Source organism: Micropterus salmoides, unplaced genomic scaffold (genome assembly GCF_014851395.1).
Source record: "Micropterus salmoides isolate LMB-PRFRI ecotype aquatic unplaced genomic scaffold, ASM1485139v1 Ms_hic_scaffold_14, whole genome shotgun sequence".
NCBI classification, from domain to species: domain Eukaryota; kingdom Metazoa; phylum Chordata; class Actinopteri; order Centrarchiformes; family Centrarchidae; genus Micropterus; species Micropterus salmoides.
Genome location: NW_024040485.1, coordinates 8,409,112 through 8,428,983, shown reverse-complemented (window position 1 = coordinate 8,428,983; position 19,872 = coordinate 8,409,112). Strand labels below are relative to the sequence as shown.

Here is a 19,872-nt window from a genome sequence, read left to right as displayed (position 1 = left end):
TCTCCATGAGTGAAATTATAGTCACTATAATGGATTGCTTGACCTAGGTTACATTTGAATTGTTTGTACATCCTTGAGTGTCGGCATGTTTATTTTTTTACATAATGCAAATCTTCTGTAAAAGTTACATATGGTCTTCGTTCTGGTGTGGCTTCCATTGGAATCCTCCAGTAACACGAAAAGTGTTCAGTCCACGACACAGCCGGTTGTCTTCACAAACACACGGTTAAAAAGTTTATCTCCAGCCTAAGTCTGTAAGCTTTGTGTAGGATTCTTGTTGTCGAAGCATTTAAATGTTTGTACGTTTTGGATAAGTTGTAGAGGGACTGTAGCGTGTTGGCACACCTGTTATAAAGAGAGAAACAGCCCACAGTGTGAGATGACAAACCTATGTCTGCGGTGTTATCTCTGCTGAACTTGGTGTAAGAATTACAATGTATCTTCTATGTCAGAAGTCACACAGTCTTTGTGTGACAGAATGAGCAGTAGTCTCTGCAGTGAGGAAACAAATATGCCCTACTGAAACATACACACACATTCTGTATGATGGCTTGTTTATTAGTTTTAATGCAGGTAGTCTACCTTTTTGTAAATCATCTGATTTCCTGCTTTGGGGGCTTTTCATTACTTAAAATGCTTGCTACGCTGTTGTCACCTTTTATCTCTTGAGTTGCGAAGCACATACAGATGCGCCCCAATGTGACATTTGTGAAGTGTCGAAGGAGATTGTGTGATTGGTCATTTAGGGTAGGTGGAACGTCTGACCTTATTGTTTCCTGTTTTATTTTCTGCCAGTATAAGATCTCCCACCTTTTTATATATGTAGCTGGAAGGTCTGTAGTTTGTGCAGACCTGGGATAAGTCATCTCGTTTTGCCTGTGGACAGAAGGTGTTGCTTAGCTACAATGAAAGGAGAAATCAATACCCCTCTGGTGTGAGCTGGGAAATGACCCCAGCACTATGTAACAAAGGCCTTTTGGTGAACGCTTTTGTTTGAAACAACCCAGGGTAATGTTCTTGCATTCATTTTTAGCTTGGCTGGCCAGTGAAAGCAATCAACCTTTTAGCCATTCCAAAGGTAGTGCTGTGGTGTCACCATTGGGCTGTAAAGGTTTGCAATGATTAGACTTAATGAAGTGCATGTATCTGTCTGTGTGTGTTTTGCAGGTGCCCACGTTCTGCTGCAGAGGACAGAGCACCAGGATGAGGAGACTGTAGGCACCCGCCATAGTATGGCCGCGTCTCGTTCCTCACGCGTCACAAGGTCGTCAGTGGGGCTCAATGGATTGGATGAGAACTTTTGTGGTCGAACCCTCAGGAACCGCAGCATTGCCCAGCCGGAGGAGACCTCTGTGTCTCCGCCAACTCGGGCCCGCTCGCCCAAGAAGAAGCAGGACGCCAAACAGGAGTCAAAACAGGACGGCAAGCAGGAATCGAGACATGACGCAAAGCAGGAATCGAGACATGACGCCAAGCAGGAATCGAAACAGGAGTCGAAGCAGGACACCAAACAAGATGTTAAGCAGGACGCTAAACAGGACACAAAGCAGGACGCCAAGCATGATACAAAGCAGGACACTTTGCAGGATGACCAGCAGCAGGCCCCGTTGCAGGGAAAGGTAACTGACCCGGATGTTTCTCCCTCTGAGGCGGAGCCATGGACCAGCTCTAGGAAGCGGGGTTTGTCCTGTTTAGAAAAAGACATTTGTCCCGAGAAGTCTGACAACTGTGATAGAGTGAAAGGGGCGCGGGATGCCTGTCCTCAAATCAAAAGGGCCAAACGGTGCTCCCGCTCTGGAGAGACTCAGGGACACGAGGAGGACCCTGTGCCTCTGAAACCTGACAGTCCAGCCTCCGTCGCAGAGCTTAGCAAGGACAACAGTTGTGAAGAATTTCCCAGCCAAAACGCTGTAAACACAGTTCCTGCCTCACCTGTCTTCAGTAAAGAGGAAGGTGAGCTGATAGGTGGGAAGGTAGAGGACGGTCATGTGGAGTGTGATGTGGCAGCTCAGCCCCCGAATGCTCACAAGGCCTCTAATGGACTCGGTGAGAATAAAGCAGAGGAACCTAGTACACTCACTGAAGAGCCTAGTGCAAATCCCACCTCTGCCTCCAACTGCCCATCGCTGCTCAATGGTAGTCAGACAGGGGCTCCCTCATCCCCTGACCCCGTTGTGCCTTGTAGAAACTCTGTCCCTGTGCAGATGGAGGTGTCTGACACAAGGGAATCGCCAGCCTCATCTGCGCCAACATTTGAGGCTGTTCCAGAGGATCCTGTCCCTGAGTTGATAGTGGCCAAGGAGGAGGAGGTGGAGGTTGACGTAGTGGGCGACCCGTTATGTCTAGGCCATGAGGAGCAGGTGACAGAGACTGAGAACGATACCAATGGCCGGCCGCTAACACCAGTGCAGGAAGCTGCTGCCTCCACCCTCTCCACTACCACCAACATGAACAGTAGTCCAATCAACAACAACAGCAGCAACTCAGGAGAAACTACACCCCCACTAGCAACAACCCCCTCCCCCACAGAGCCGGGGTGCAACCCCTCAATATCCAGCACGCCTCCCTCTTTTACAGAGCTCTACGAACATAGATACACCCTACGGACTTCACCCAGGAGGGCTGCCACCGGTGGCAAGGCCTCCTCCAAGCTCAACTCTCCTCCCAGAGACAATGGGCCCTTTAGGGAAGAGGGGGAAGTGGTGGTGGTTGGGCTGGAGGAGGAGTGCCCTGTGGTGGAGGAACCTGCTCCCTCAGACTCTGTTGGCCCCTCCTGCGAGGAGCTGGTCTCCGTGGATCCTGGGGACGGGGCAGGTGGTGAGGATGGTGGGCCTGTGGGGGGCAAAGAGGCAGAGAGAAGCCAAGAGCTGACACAGAGCCAGGCTACGGAGGAGGAGGAGGAGGAGGAGGAAGAGGAGGAGGAGCCAGACGTGTATTACTTTGAGTCGGACCACCTGGCTCTTAAACACAACAAAGAGTATGTGGGAGCTCCCTGGGGATTCTGCTCTCCTAATCTTTTGTTGATGTAGCTCCCGCACATGTTGATCACTATATTCTGTGATCATTGCGTTTCTTCTAGTCTCTGGTTTTGAATGAACCAGAGATGCATTTGAGTTAATGAGGATTAAATATAAATGTAAATTATTTGTCAGTTTTGTCTTAAATACGTAGGAGAATCAGTCTTATTGTGTTCAAAACATTTGCCACTATGCTTGTGTGCTGATTATTTAGGCCACATCAGTAGTTCCCTATCTTTTTGGCTCTGTCGTGCCCCCTTTTCACAGGTAGAATTTGTTCATGTGTGGTTTTCTACTCTAAACCTTTTAGATTGCTTCATTTAAATAACTGAAGAGATACAGCATCCCAGTAGTTCCATCCATCCATCGTCAACCGCTTATGCTGTGTACAGGGTCGCAGGCCCCAGTAGTTCTGCTCTGTTAATTGTCTCACAATTAAGGGGAATATTATTATTAGCCTTTTTGGTTAGCAGACACTCTCATCCCTTACTTCCAAAAACGAACAAAAGGAAACATCAAATTATATATACGCCTTTTCTGGTGGTTTACACCCTCACCAAGTCGGAATGTTTAATTACCTCCAGTTATTTTCAGATTATTTCTTTAGTTATTTTGGGAATATCTGTGAGCATCCAAATTTAGCTCCTGTTTTATTGTTCAGGTTTTACATGTTAAAGCATTTAATTTCCAACTTCAATATGGTGTTGTGATTGTGTGAATTAGCTGCCAGTTGCCCAGAGATTTCATGTTACGCTGCTGATTGCCTCTGTTCTCTCTTTTCTCTGTAAGATGAGGGGTTTTTTTTCTTTTAGAGGAAAATGATTTCTCAGTGTCGAGCTTTGTCGCTGTTGTCAGTTGTCATGCAAAATGGGATGTTGATGTTAGTGGACAGGTCCCACGCTGCGCTCATTCGGGCACTGTTAACTGCACTGTGGCAGGTCAGCTGATTCATAATGCATCTTCATAGCAGGAGGGGAAGAGGGCTGTAGGAGCTTAGAGACAAAATCTGCTGAGGTCTCTTTGTGTTTGACACCAGTATTGGTGAATGTTTCAAATTTGTAGATTGGCTTTAGAATACTCTCATATTTGAAGGTAATACAATGAAGTTTCTGTGCCATGCCAAGTTTTAGGTTGTGCTGAGTGAGGAGATTTTTTGAAGGCTCAGATCAATAGAGTAATTTTAGGGAAACATGACTAGGCATTTTACAGTTGCTGAATATGGAGAAATGACTAATTCTGTGTATACAGAACATCTTGTATCTATTTGGACACAGTTCCCTCTGCTTATGTCATGTAAATATTTAAAAAAGCAAACTTCTATCGGGCATTAACATAGCAATACTATTGTCCTGGCCAACTTTTCATTTGGCACTAGTGTTCGTCAGTGGACCTAAGGCCCAGTAGGTGGCAATGGAACACCAGGCTTGTCCCTGGACACCTGGAGGGAGTCCAGAGTGCTGAGAAATGGAGCCAACTCGTCCTCATTTCCCTGAAACAGATTAATGCACAGATCATCTGTTCATCTGAGGAATTCAGCCTGCTTTCTTTTACAAAGAGCATACATTTCAATCAGTCTGTCGTACAGCAAGTATGCAGTATGTTTTTATACCACTGCTGCAGCGACAGGTTTACATTGTAAGCACAGTACTACTCAGTGATTCTGCACAAGGTCAGCAGAGCTTCGCATAGTGTAAAAGGACAGCGTATGTAACTAATGAACGGATATGGGGTTAAACACAGTTGGCTCGCCAGAATGTTTTGCTTGTAGGATTTTTAAACCACCGGCAGCTGTTGAATTAATTGTGTCTCGTGCATTGATTTTCATTCATGTCCTGTTAGGGGAGATTGATTCACTCTGCTTCACTGAGCACCTGCATTAGGTTTTATCCACGTAGGATGCTGTCACGTTCCTGTCAATTCCTGCAGCTCTGCTCACACTGTAAGGCCCCTGAGTCAGTAACACACTTAGTCACTGACAGCTCAGTTTGCAGTTCTCCTGCTGCCCCAGAGGGTGTGAGTGGAAAGGTCAGACTTCTACAGTGCAGAAGGCTCCTTGAGCACTGCAAAATCGCAAGAGTTTGTCATGCAAAGCTTCTGATATTACTATGAAATTTGAGGTCTGAGAGTTACAGATAAGATAAGATACAGGGAGGTGTTGTGTTGTTGAAGTGTATTTTCTCATACCATTTGAACTTTTATTTATCAGCTGCAGTTCTTTATGGGCTAAAGGTGGTCTTAGCCAAAGTAGGTGGTTTTTAGATGCAAAATTTAAGCCATTGCCAAGAATTCTATCACATGAGAATGCCTGTAAACATGTTTTTTTGCAAAATAGGTTGAAAGGATTGGGGAGTGGCTTGTGCCATGTACATGTTTTTAGGCTCTCGGCACCATGGTTGAATTATGCATGGTCTGAGGTCTAAAAGTTTGATTCACTGCAGCATTGCAAGTGTCGAGTTAAATTATGTAAGTAGTCCCTTCCCCCCACTGTTGTCTAACCTTAGCTTCCATCCATGTCAGTTATCAGAGGCTGCTGCAGACCATTGGAGTTCTCGAGGCCCAGCGAACACAGGCCATCCTGGACTTGGAGACGTTGGCGCGTCACCAGAGAGAGGCTCTCGCCGATCCCATCAGCTTTGTGGAGCAGCTTCAGAAACGGGTAACAGACATACAGACCTGTGTTTTAACTATACTATACTATAGTGTAGGGCAGGCCCAAATGTCATGTTTTTGATCTTCGAAGTGTTGACACTAATTACAGCGAGTAATCGAATCTTTGACGGCGTTGCGCGGGGGGTGGACTACTGGTGGCGTTACAGGTTGCGTTGCGCTGTGGCAGCTGTAAGCAGGCTGTAATTTCACGAGATACAGCTATGTATTTCATAGATTAAGCAGAAGGATGAATGCCCAAAACGTTCGAGAGAGAGAGAGAGAGATTTGTTTCTCTATTTAGGCTATATAATAACAGCACATTATTATTACCAAAGGTTGTGTTTAACTTTTCTCGTGGCTAGGCTAGTAGTCCCAAGTGCAGGACTAAGAGAGGGAGGAGACTGGATTTAGATAAAAGAGAAATATTTATTGTAGTGATAAATTGAGCCGGGGAAGAGTGAAGCAGACTGGAAGACTAGATGCTGCAGAACCAGGTTGGTGAGTGCAGAGCAGGAGGGAACCGTAGCAGAGAGTCCAGAGGGTGAGTTAAGCAGGTCCAGAACAGATCATGGAATATATTAACCAGGCAGGGGTCCAGGGAGAGCAGATGGGATAAGCGCTGTTTCCGGTAGCAGAAAGTAACAACACGTTATTATGTAAAATTCGCTTTTAACTTTTTTTATAGCCTACTAAATGTTCTTATAAACCCCATAACTGCCACACTGCCATTGTCATCACTCAGTTTAAAGTGCTCCCACAGAGCTGAGAGCTTCATTTTGTTTTCCCTTTGATGCGAACTGGAGCATTAAGTTCACTGCTGTGAGTGGAGGTCAGGCGTGCAGGAAAAAAGATCAATATTCGAATCCTAAAATTGAAAATCAAATGTGTACCCAATGATCCAGGTCCAGCCCTACTGTAGTGTCCACTTTATAAGGCACTCCTATACAGTCTAATGCAATCCAATACAACTGTCCTGCCAAACACTTTTTATGTCTATAATCAGTTTTTTGTTGACACTGTTATAGAGTTGTTATTTACATTATGTTTAAGCATTGAGGTCATGGTAGTGGACTGCATTATACTGAGAGGCTAATATTTTGCTCCCCGCATGTATGTGAACGGTAAAGAAAAAATCTTTTACATAAGCTCTCAGTGTGATGCAGTCCAATACAACAACACCTTTAACTATGAGTTCAACAAAAATGCACATCATTGAATTTACACATTTCCGATAATGTCATCAAAACTAAACATGAGCTTTGTGAAGATACATGTTATGGCAGGTTATGCTGTTATATTGAACTTTATCAGATTGCACAGGTGTCAAGGGGCCACTGAATGTATCTAAGTAAATGTACAACAAACACCTTACACAGAGGAGTAGTATGAAATGCGCAAATAACTGAATATGTAGTCTTTTACCTCTCTGAGACATGGCATGTAATATCTTGTTCTTGGTTTTTCGCCTGAGGAATACCTTGCAGGTTGAAATGTTGCCTGAATAAATATTTGGGAGCTTGTAAAATTCAGTGTGAAATTATTGCTCCTTTTCCACTGTATGACAGATTTTTTTCTGTCCCTGTTCACCTTTTCTACTTGAGATATTTTTCACCGCTTACTGAATACAATTTCGGTGTAAATTAATTAATGAATTTGTGCAGTCAAGTAAATGTAAATACTAAATGCAAACAGAACACCTGCTATATGATAAATGCTAAATAAAGGCGTTTTCTACTCGTGAGCATGCAGAGAAATTATATTGTGCATTCAAGAAAAAGAAAACAAGGGTGTGAAATCATGTGATGAAACCTTTAGTAAAACGTGTTTGGACAGCCATTTTTTGAATAACATATAGGAATCACTCCCTGTTGAGGGAGCTATTTGGAAAAATCTTTAAAAATGAAAGTAATATGTTAACATGAATTCTCTTTGGCATTACCTGGACTGAAAAGTAGAGTTATAGTTCATTTGTTATTGGATTTCTTGTAATCTTCAGGTGAATTTGGGCATGCCGTGTCCTCAGCGAGTGGTCCAGCTTCCTGACATTGCATGGGAACAGTACACCTCAGGCCTCTGTGACTTTGAGAGAGAGTTCTGCGACAAGAAACGCAAAACCAGGCGGCTAAAGCTGATCTTCGACCAAGGCACGTATACATTTTATTTGTCTTTATCTTGGTGTACACACCTCTTACCACAATAAACTCCAGAGAGATTCTTCTGCTATTACTAATTGTGCTTATTTCCTTCCTTCAGGTTTGCCTGCTCGACCAAAAAGTCCCATGGAGCCCAAGAAGGAAGGTGAATCCTCCACCATGTACTCCTCTTTGCCCACTAGTGACTCCTTGGAGAATGGCAGGCAAACACAGGTATAACTTAAACTAACTAAAATAACCTGTACAACACACACACACACACACACACACACACACACACACTCTCTTACACTCTGCTGCAGTCATCACTGTTGTCCCCCAGTATATCATAAGTGTAGATGCAGCTGCATCTGTACATCCTAACTGTAGATGGTGAGTCACCGATCTTACAAATCATTAGGTTATTATCCTTTTACACTGCCTGGCCTCCTCCATCTACATCTACCCCATTGTTACTGCTTGGCAGAGTTAAGCATGCAGCACATGTGAGCACAAAAGATGGTATCTATGGAAACATGAGGAGCCCGCCTCTCCCACACCTCTGATTATGTTTTATTTTTGGTATCTGTAATGTGTGTGGGTCTTCTCCCAAGAATTTGGTGCTGATTAAATAACTCCTTTATTATTCCTTTTGTTCTCTTTATATTAAACAGGCACATTTGCATCCTCTGGGATTACACACCCTGAATTCTAACAGCATTTAGTTTGGCAGTCAGAAGAGTTGCTGTTTTTCTGCGTTTTCCCACTGACACATCTCAAGTCACATCTTTGCCTGTCATACTGACGGATTCAGTGTGCCAGGCAGTTAATATGCACAGATCGCTTCAAATGCTGCAGTGCCCATTATTTTTGTGTCGTCTTAGTCTTTTAACTTGGCTGTCACTGTGTTTTCCTGACAGATGATCAGAGGGAGGATTTGTCACCCAAACAAGCCTGACACATTTAACCAGCTGTGGACTGTGGAGGAACAGGTAGGCAGCGAGTGTGCACAGTGTTGCACTTTATCATAATGATGTCACCAAGTAAATACAAACTGTGTGCAGAAATTCTTGATGGCACTAGTATTGAAACATTATTTTAGGTTCTTTTCAGACGTACCTTTATTTTTCATGAAAATTATTATTATTGTCTGTAATACAAAAGATTCTAGTCTGCAAAAGTATTACCAATTTGTGAAATGAAGTCTAAATTTACAATTTCCTTTTTTAATAAACAGGTTACCCACCTGTTTCATATGCTGTTTATGAATGTTGTATAGCTGGTTTCACTGGTTTGTGATGAAAGCATATTTGATCCATTAAACCAATGCTGCATATTATCCGTTATGCAGAAAAGAAATGTCCCTACGTGGTTTTCAGCTGGTTTTATTTGTGTGTTTTGATAGAAAAAACTGGAACAGCTTCTTGTTAAGTTTCCACCAGAGGAAGTAGAGTCCAGAAGATGGCAGAAGATTGCTGATGAGCTCGGCAATCGCACAGCAAAACAGGTGACAAAGAGAGTAACTGGAAAAAATGTATGCTTAGTTGATCCACACTTACTACTGTCTTAATTCAGAATATTTGTTTTTTTTGCACATTGAAAAAAAAACAAAAAAAAAACACCACAACACCAAATTAGAGAACTCGCTGATGAGACTTACAGAAAGAATTCTCCAGAAGGAAAGCAATAAACTTCAAGATGACAAACCTGACTTGGCTAAAAGAGGTTGTTGCCAGCTAAACAATATATCAGCTGTCTTTGAACTGATTGGACTGTCTGTGTTTTTATTAGCATGTCCTGACATTGATAGATCTGTGTGTCTTCACTGTGGAAACTGACAACTGTAGAGTTTAGATTTTGCAGTGCTAAAAGGTAAAGACATACTTTTGTGATAACTGGATCCCCTGCAAGTACCTGGATCATACATTTGTGTGACTTCAATCACTTCAAGCATCTGTTCCTCTGTTGGAAATCATTAACACAGCCATTTTCCTGTTAAAACATTCCAGGTTGCCAGTAGGGTTCAAAAGTACTTCATCAAACTGACAAAAGCTGGAATCCCTGTGCCTGGAAGAACACCCAACCTGTGCATGTACACTAAAAAGGTATCTAACTTATTTACTAAACCCCCTGACCACCCCGAGTTACTTACGTCATGTAAACAAATTATTTTCTTCATCACTGTCAAGTGTGTTTAAGCAAGACTGGACAATTAGTTGACTTTAAATGGAACTGAATCGTGTAATATTGTGTAGAGCTTGGCCGATTCTGGATATTTGACAGCTTAAAACAATTTACTAAAATTAATTTGCTGTTTACATTTATTACATTTGGATGTTAAGGAATTGTGACCAAGATATGTACTTAAAAATAAACTTACTAGAGTCTTTTGAAGAAACATGTCTTAAATGCACCCTCTTGTTACCTGTCAGCCAACAGCTGATACCAATGTAGCTGTGATGAGATAAACAGCTGATAAAATATATGTTGGCCAATATACAGAGTCAATGCATATGCTGGACTCAAATATTGTCCTCATTTTGCAAAAGTAATGCAAATTGTAGCGTGCACTTTGCACTTTAATAGCCATTTTAACAAAATCAGTCAAGCCAGTGTGGAACACAATTCATTGTACTGAACATCAGTGTCATTATTTCATATCTAATTTTGCATACATGTGCCACGTCAAGATATATTGATTGGAATATATACTTTTTAATATTGTGATATTAATTTCTCCTATGTTGCCAAGCCCTACTTTTAAGCTTCTGAATGAGTGCTATCGTTTTTTGACTAAGCAGTAATAGTTGCTATTGTTTTGACTTCTATAAAATTACATAGTACTCAGCACATGTTTAAGGGGACCTGTTTTATTCTTCAGGCATCCAGTAAGAGGCAGCACCACCTAAACAAGCACTTGTACCGGCCGTCTACTTTCCTGACCTCCTATGAGCCTCCGGTTTACATGGACGAAGATGATGAGCGCTCGGCGTATTACAGCAGCATGCAAGACCCCTCTGCTGATGACTCGGTCAGTCAACACTAATAACTGGATACGACACTGCCATTTCTATTTTATTTATTTTTGTTAAGTATGCTTCTTTTTGCACTCATCCCACTCCGATTTATTTGTCCTGGGAGATTATCTTGTACCTGATCTTATTTCCCCTGCCTTTTTTTCATGTCACTGTTCACCGACCAGACTGGTATTTTGCTGATTAATTAAGCTAATCACACGCTCTCATTTCCTCCTCTCCCTCACTGTCCACAGTCTCAACTACTTTTCCTCATGTAGGCAGTGACCTGTTGGAAAAAGGCAGGGAAAGACGGCATGTTATTTGCCTTGGGGAGTTTTATACCTGGCAAATCAATTTAAATCCATTCCAGATAAGGAAAAGTAAGCAGCCACGCCCATGCTCCCTGCCTTGTCACTTATGTCTGCCTTCATATGACAGACTGTTCCTCTTGCTCTTAACTCCACATTAACACCGTTGGATAAAATAAGGTATTGGACCTTGATCATGCACCTCTGTGCCCTTTTTGTTCTCACTTCAATCAGGGCAGCGTGTACTGTTGAAAACGGCTAAATCAGAACAGGGGCGCTGTGCAACTCCTGATTCACTGTTACCCAAGCGCTGACATTTTCTTTCTCTCCCTTTGATGGCAGTAACCTTTAAGTAAATCCAGGTCGCCGTGCCCTGCTGAGAACACAGGCTGCTGGCGTTAACAGAACCTCTGACACCGCCAGTATGAAGCAAAGTCACAAAGGTGTTGCCAGCATGGGCCACCGTAATTTCTCACATCACTAAGTTGTCCCTTACTTTGTCCGTGTTTGCAGAAAGGAATGAAAGCCTGCTGAGGGCATATGTGTCGGCAGCTTATTATTCTGATAGTTTGACAGAAATAAAATGTTGCACTTTGCCACTTTTTTTATTTTTCTCTCCCTAAGAAGGTGGAGGTATCGGCTGGAGCCTAGCAGAAGTTAGATGTCTTTGTGAAGGAGACAGTGGTTTGCAGTCATGTACTTTCAGCCGAAAGACGATCTCTGCTTACTACAACATTGCTGCCCAAACAGAAAAGAAAGAAAACCTAGACTGATGTTTATGGATATGTTGCTCTTGTTCAGCTAAAATTAGATTGATCAATAGTTGCAGCAAATTTGTCTGCAAGGTATAAAATATCTAGTGATATCGTTGTCAGATTGGATCCCTGGAGTCATGTAGAGATGAGTGTCCTGATGATGGGACAACTCCTCTCCATCTCTTCCTGTTTGTGTCTGCACATTTATCTATGTATATGTCTTTCCTTCCTTTACACCCAGGATGAGGAAGGAATACCTGTGGAGTTGAGAAATTTGCCAGAGTACAAAGAGCTTTTAGAGCTAAAGCGACTGAAAAAACAGACGCTCCAGGACATCCAGGAGGACAAGGCCGGGGTGCGGCATATAGGCTACAAGGTGAAGACTGCATGCTTTTGTACAACACAGGCTTCTAAATTTGCAGCTATAATAATGAAATCACATCCTGAGTCAAAGGGATTTTACTGTAAATTGGTCAACAGGGATAAAATTTGTGTCCCAGTTCCATACTAGACACCAATTCTAACAGTGTGAGTGGCATGTTCACACTTCACAAAAAAACAGTGCAAAGTGTTTAAAAAGGAGAGCATCATTGCTCGATTGTTTTATTGTCATGTTGATAGACTCTGTTATGCCGCCATGCATTACACAATTAAAACAAAGGAGCCTGTGAAGTAGTAGAGAAATGTAGGCTCTGGCTAAAGCTTTGAAATAAAAAAAAAAGAATTAAAAGAGATGTATTTTATTTTCAGGCATGAAATTGGCAGCAGTTGCAGCTTGATTGGTATTTCACATTAGTAGTACTATACTATATAGTGTTACTGTAGTATTTCCTTATCCAAAATACTACCTTATCCATGCAAGTGTTGTGACACAAGTCAGTAAAGAATTGGGACACTTTGTGCATCTCAAAGACATTCAGATGTTATTGTCCAAAGAAACCAGTGTTGTTTTCTTTAATCAGTTAAACAAAGATAGTTGTTAACAGCCTTAGTTTTTATAGTTTTATGCTGTTATAAAATTGTTCTGAAGATGATCTGTTTGTTTGGATTTGTGCAGTGTGACGTCTGTGGCATGGAGCCCATCCAGGGAGTGCGGTGGCACTGTCAGGATTGTCCACAGGACAACTCAGTTGATTTCTGCTCCAACTGCTCCGACTGGTGAGATTGTCCACCTTTGTCATGAGACTTTTGCCACAAACACAACTGGTAATAGGGTTTAGATGAAATGATGATAAATACATAAGACAATATTAAAGGGATAGTTACCACAGTATTGCATATGAAATGTTGATTAAATGGGAATTGTGAGTTGTTAGAACTAGGGCCTGACAAATAATCTGCCTGGCCGTTATTCAGCATTTTTCCAATAATCTGAATCGGTCATTTCAAAAACAGATAGCGGATATAATCAATTAATTAAAAAATGCGCTCCTTTAGCTCTGATGCAGCCGCCTCTCTGTCTGTATTCACCACTCTTTGTGCTGGACCAGTGTCCCGCCCACAGTACTAGCTGATTGGTTACACGTCACGAGAAATAGCCAGCACTGACTATTGTGCGGAAGTAGCCAATAGAACGAGCTAGCCACCATGCTGCAGCCCCTCCCCTCCCGTCTAAGCAGAGCTTCGCAAATACACACACACGCAGAGCGAAGTGAGTGGAGATCACTGTAGATTACACAAGTTAACCATAACTACGCCCGTTATTGTAAGTGAGTGCAGCAAAAACTTTGAGTTACTTGCGTAACCCCGATTCTCAGAGTAAGAGAGTGAGATGTGTCACTATGGGATGCCCGCGTATTCCTCAGAAGCATTTATCTCATTACCCCAATCCTGATCTACGATCACGGTGTCTGCGTCTGGTGGGTCCACCTACCCTTAAATAGCTTACGCTACAACGCAGACACCATTCAAAATAAGCACCTCTTCTTGCTTCGCCCCAGCAAGAAGGGCTGTCTGGTGAGACATCTTACTCACACACCGGGGTTACGCAAGTAACGTAAAGTTCTCATTCATAGCATTCGTTTTGATGTCTCACTATGGGATATGGAGACTCCCGTATTGTCAGACAAGCTTATCTCAACAACCACCGGCCCTCAGGAAGCAGCACTCTGTTCCAGCGAGGGGCCCTGTGCTCAGCACTGCACGTGCCACACTCTGAGCAGAGACATCCAGTTTATAAAACCGGGCAAAGGTGAGGGGCGAGGACCAGCTCGCCGCCGCACAAATGTCCTGGATAGGGACCCCCTTAAACAGGGCCGAGGATGCAGCAAGGCCACGAGTTAAGTGAACCCGTAGGCCTGGCAGCGCCTGCAGACCCCGGCTAGTGTAGGCCAGAGCAATCGACCCCACAATCCAGTGGGAGAGCCGTTGCTTGGTAACGGGCTTGCCCAGGACACATAGAGTTGGTCACTTCTCCAAAACCCCTTAGTCCTGTCCATGTAAATGCTAAGGGCGCGAACCGGATACAGCATGCAGCCGCTCCTCCTCAGGGGACGAGAAAGGCGGCGAAGAGAACGCCCTACGGTCAATGGGCGAACACGAGCCAACTACCCTGGGCAAAAAGGCAGGGTTAGGCTTCATCGATACTCTGACATCCCCCGGAGCAAACTGAGTGCATGAAGAATGCACCAAGAGTGCCGACCCGTTTTGCGGAAGCCACAGCCAGCAATAACACTGTCTTCGGAGACAGATGTTTTAAGTCAACTTCCCCCAGAGGTTCAAAAGGGGTGCCAGAGAGCCCATCCAGAACCACTGCTAGATCCCAAAGTGGGGCCAGTGGCCTGGAAACAGGGAGTAGCCGTTGTGCCCCTTGCTAGCCGTATTACCATCAAAACCCCACATGACAAGCAGCAGGCACAGCGTCAGGCTTGGCAGCCTGAGCGAAAGGGATGAACATTTCGTCCTCATCATCATCAGATATGAGGAGCTCCAAGGTGCCCTCATCATCATCCTCATAATCCAGCTCCAGCACATCCTCCACAAGCGGGGCCGCCGCGGCTAGGTCCAGCTGTGAGCCCCAGCTAGCACTAGCACACGGTTCAGAATCCGCATTGGTCCCCTTATTGCCAGCCGGCAAGTTGTTGGTGGACAGCTAGCTTGGCGTGCAAGCTGTCGTCGAAGGCTCTTCGGGGTGAAGCAGGTGCAGTGCCTTCATGAACCGGGGGCTTCAACGGCCAAGTGGGCGGAAGTGCAGACCTGGGTGTGTGTCCCTGCTCAAAATTTTATTCCCGCAGAGCCGAGCCCCTGGATCACTGTCTCCTTTGGTGTAAAGCGGATTAGAGCCCATCTTTGTTAGCTGGAGTGCTAATTAAGAAGAACGTCACATTAGCTGGTGTGCTAACACATTAGAAAGAGACCTTACCGTGAAACGGTTAAGCGGGGTAATGCTCCAGTATGTGGTGAGACCGAAGAGTCGAAGCACGTCGAAGGCCGCTAGCGCCCGCCAAAGCTGTGTTTAGGTTTTACACAAGCACGTGCTAGCTTGGATATAGCTAGTTATAAACAAGGCAAATCTCTCTGGCTGTAGCCTGTTTAGCTGAGATGCTATGTATCTTAAAATTTAGCAACTCCTTGTAAACTCAGATGCTTGTTGAGAGACAAGCGCTGGGTGTTGAGCTTTTTTTTTCCCAGTCACAGAGAGTTGCAGTCGCAGCACTTGTCAATGTCACTTTTTACCCAGCCGTCCCAACAGTGCAGGAGGGGCGGGGACAAACACCACACGAGCCGTCTCTGCTCTTGAACCACAAAATCTCATGAACCCACGTACAGCGAGTCCGTCCCCTCGCTCTAAATGTTTCAGCCTTCTCTTCATGCAGAGCAAGGGCCAGAGCAAGTAGGCCTACCCAACTTTGTGGTGACATTTTTACATTTAGTAAAATTAAGTAGCCTACTTGCAGCACATCACCTCCACATACATATTAGGTATCATAGCAACCAAAGCGTCTCAGCTGGATAAAAAAACAATGCGCCTCCAAAACGCACCATAGCGCTCCCAGCTAGGCATTTTCAGAAGAGCAGGTGGCGTTTTCAGCTAGTTAGAACACTTTGGTGGACACAAGCCCTTACTCAGTATTTTGATGAATAGTTTATTTAACATGTTCTATTTGTTTCCAGTGAGACACTTATTTTATATGGTTACTTTGCTGCTCTAAACTTTACTTTTGTTGTTGCTCTGAAAACGGTTAGTTATAATAAAGTATTAAATTTGATTACTGTCCTGAATTTATTTTTTAAATAATATATTTTTAAAAGGCAATTATTTAGTAATGACATACCAATAAGAGTATAGATAAAGAACAGAACCAAAAATAGTATCAATAAATGTATCAGTAAATTCAATAAAAACAATATAAAATAAATACAATATAAATGGCAGCCGGTAAAGATAAAGTTTATGATAATTTATCAATCATAGCTAACAAACCCATCTCTGGAAGGGATCTCTAATTCATTTAATTTACTATTTTAAAGATTAAACATGACAATTAACTTTATTCTTGTTACTTTCAACAAAGTTTTGTGTTGGAGTTTGTGTTATTCAAAATTTTACAGCAAATGTATATTGGTTCCACATACCGGTCATCGGTCTAATTGGTTACTAATAATCGGGATCGGCCCGGAAAAAAACATAGCGGTCGATCCCTAGTTAGAACTACGGAAATGTTCAGTCCACTCTTGATTGTACAGTGGAGTTACAGAGTGGGGGTTCTTCCCTCACAAATGATCTTTGACAAGCGATGGTTAACGCGGGCTAAAAATTAGAAGCTGCTACCTGAATGTTTTGTACACTGCTATTTGCTAATATGAAAGAGAGGTGATGTAAAAGATTTGTTAGAGTCGGAGTTAAGCAAATTTTTGTATTTTGCAAACCTTAGTATTTTTCTCATTCACACAGTCTCTTTCACTTGTATATGCAGCTTGCATTGTAGAGCCCGGGCAGTGGGCACACAAACAAGCTGAGGTGGACAAACCCCAGTAGATCACAGTAAAGAAAGGATCTGTAATTAATGGGGTTAATTTTAGCTGGTACCAATGCTTACTTATTTTAATTGCTGTAACATACTGAGAATGCTTTACTGATTGTCAGTTGAAGTAAAGTTGTTTAGCTGCTCTTGTCTCTGACATTTATGACTTAATTCTTCCTTTACCACATGATCATGAGACTGCCAAGACAGCAGGTCTTGAACTGACGCTTCCCTTTTTTTCCTGCCCGTCTTCCAGCTTGTTCAAGACAGAGACCCACAAGCCTAACCACCACTTGGAACCGGTGCACACGACAGACTCTTGTCTGGACAGGGACTACTGCCTGCCGCAGAGCACAGGCTACAACTACCTGGACCCTAACTACTTTCCAGCCAACAGATGACAGGGTCCCAGGTGCCTCTAGCTCCAGGCTCTCTCCACATATCCCACAGGCCACTCTGTGCATGGCTCCATCGTCCAAGTCCAAGATAACCGCTTAACCCGCCGCCAGGCAGGCAGACAGCCAGGGGCCTCAGAGCAGACCACGGTGCTGCTGGTGGGGGGGCTGTTGGTAAACTGTCCCCCCTGACTCAAGCAAAGGGTGGCCATGTTGGTTCCTCAGAACAAGGGGGCCCTCCCGCTCCACCTCAGCCAGGTTAATCAATGGATCTGTGATTTGAAATGATACACTATTTTTAAAAAACAAACAAAAGAAAACCAGAAGGCACACCGACATTCCCGAGCTCTGTGACTCCAGGAGGGCTGTCCCTTTTCCCTCTTTCCTTCACCGCCCTCCAGTTACCTCCCCGTGCTGCTTCGAAACTGGAGAGGTGACGATCAGTATGGTGAAGTGCCACCTAATGGAGATGTGTGGTCATAGTGGACTGTGAAGTCATCAACTGAGATACACAAAGGTGGTTTGTGTGTGTGTGTGTGTGTGTGTGTGTGTGTGTGTGGTCTCTGTGTTATGCAAGAGTGAATAAATGTTCTAGCTAGGTATCCGTAGATTGAGTTATTTATGAGTCACGGCTTCCTCGGCGGGAGTTGCGGCTGCTGCGAGAGGAGTTAGGCAGTGTGGAACTTGATGCCGAGGTCGGTGTATTTTTGGCTGCAGACAGTAGGAAGTTCTGCTGATCCACATGGCGTTCTGCAGACACACCTGTATGTGTTAACTGGATTGTGCTCCATGTTTCAGCATGGAGACATCCCTACCACTGTCACACAACGCTGCTCCCCCCCCCCCCCCCCCCAACACGCACGCAGACACACACTTTTATCTGTATTTTCTTTCCCTTTGCTCTCTCCACTAAAACATGTCTAACAAGGAAGCACTACAGCACGGAGAGCAAATGTTTTTGAACGGCAGACCTTGCAGTTGAGTGGGAACGTATGGGAAAGCACAGACTGTGTTTTGGTTTTTCATTATTTTTTCCCCCCTCCTCCCCCGATGTGTGCTGTTGTTGATCATGTTGAGTGTACAAGTATATGGTGAAAAGTAGCCAGCAATAGTTGCTGTGTGCCATTTTTAAGAGGTTTTTTTTCTGTTTTTTTTTTTCTCGGTTTTCTGGAGGAATTCCACCTCTGAACCTGGCCAACTTCTCTCTTCACCACCATCGACCCACGTGGTCCCACATTATTGATCCAGTCATCATGCCTCTAGATCTCCTTTAATTTTGCAGTCCACTTTAAAAGGTCCATTTAAAAGATTGTATTTTTATTAATCTATTTAAAAAAAAAAAAAAAAAAAGAATTGAGGTAGAGGTTGGTGCCTCCACAGTGGAACAACCCACACAATTTTATACACATAGATTTTGTTGTGTTTGAGTAGACACCATTTTGTATGGTTTTCGTCTCCTTCCCTCACCCCCTTTCCCCTGCTTCAATATCTGTGTATAACAGTCTGTTCTTATGTAAAAAAATAATAATAATAATGTAAAAAAAAAAAAGCTAGAGGAGAATCGTGGAAATAAAAGTATGTGAAAATAGTGTTTCTACACCTGTTCCTGTTTTATTTGTTATTCTTGAAGGTCACACATTCAATATTTGGTTCAGCAGTTTAGAGCTGCAAAATTTACTTTATTATTCATGAGTTCAGCGAAAGTAGTTGAATCTCTGGATTTACCTTCTTCAATGTGAGGGTTTGTTGCTGATTTACATCATTGGAAAGTGAATATCTTGGAACAAAACAAGACATTTGAAGACATCTGGGGAACTGATGGTCATTTTTTTTGTATTTGCTGACATTTTGCCAAATGATTAATCAAATAATCAGCTTTTTAATAGCAAGTTATGATTTTTTAAAATATTGAATCATTGATTGCTATTTCATTTAACTAATAATTCAATACAAAATGCCAGTTAAAGTTACAAATGCAACGTCAGGGAGCCCCATGTGATGCTTCAATTTGTTTTGTCTAATGGTCCCAAATCCAAAGATACTCATTTAACATGAAGATAGAAAAGAAACAGAAAAGCAGAGATCCTCATGTTTGAGAAGCTGGAAGCACCAAATGTTACTTAATCAACTTTAGTCACAAAAGACAACATCACAATACTCTAAAAATGTATTTTTACATAAGGTTAATGTCATGCCACAGTGAAATGAATGAAATGCTATGTCATAAGTGTGTTGTCTTCAAATATGGTGTAAAATTATTTTTTATAGAAAGCAGTTTAGAATCCCTCAGATGTCAAGAAAATGTAAAAAAAAAAAAAAAAAAATCATTACCCCCCTTTTCCATGTATGCTCCCAACGTGTGACCTTTGGTGGTCACTTCAAACACTCCCTGACTCACTGAGTGCCGTGGTAAAGGTCATTTTGCTGATGTTTGGACCTACATATTATATCAGCTTAAAGGTGGATACACAAATCATCTTGTGCATTTTAAAACAGGAGGCTAAACCTCTTATGCCCTGGTCAACTTTCAAATTTAAGCACCATTTTGTTGTGATCATCTCACCAGCAGATGGGGCTATGAGATCAGCTGTGACCATACTGTCCTCACACACACAAAACACCAAAGCACACACTC

At 43.1% G+C, this 19,872-nt stretch overlaps 1 protein-coding gene across 1 annotated transcript; it reads left to right on the top strand.

The window, feature by feature from the left end:
* The first annotated feature begins 1,168 nt into the window (after positions 1–1,168).
* Positions 1,169–18,834, top strand: zzz3 (zinc finger, ZZ-type containing 3). The gene is made up of 11 exons (XM_038719198.1): positions 1,169–2,977; positions 5,535–5,673; positions 7,663–7,810; positions 7,920–8,032; positions 8,719–8,790; positions 9,204–9,305; positions 9,808–9,903; positions 10,680–10,829; positions 12,120–12,254; positions 12,936–13,036; positions 17,099–18,834. Exons 1-11 carry the CDS (start codon positions 1,233–1,235, stop codon positions 17,241–17,243), a joined length of 2,946 nt encoding a protein of 981 aa, XP_038575126.1. The 5' UTR covers positions 1,169–1,232; the 3' UTR covers positions 17,244–18,834.
* Positions 18,835–19,872: the final 1,038 nt, after the last annotated feature.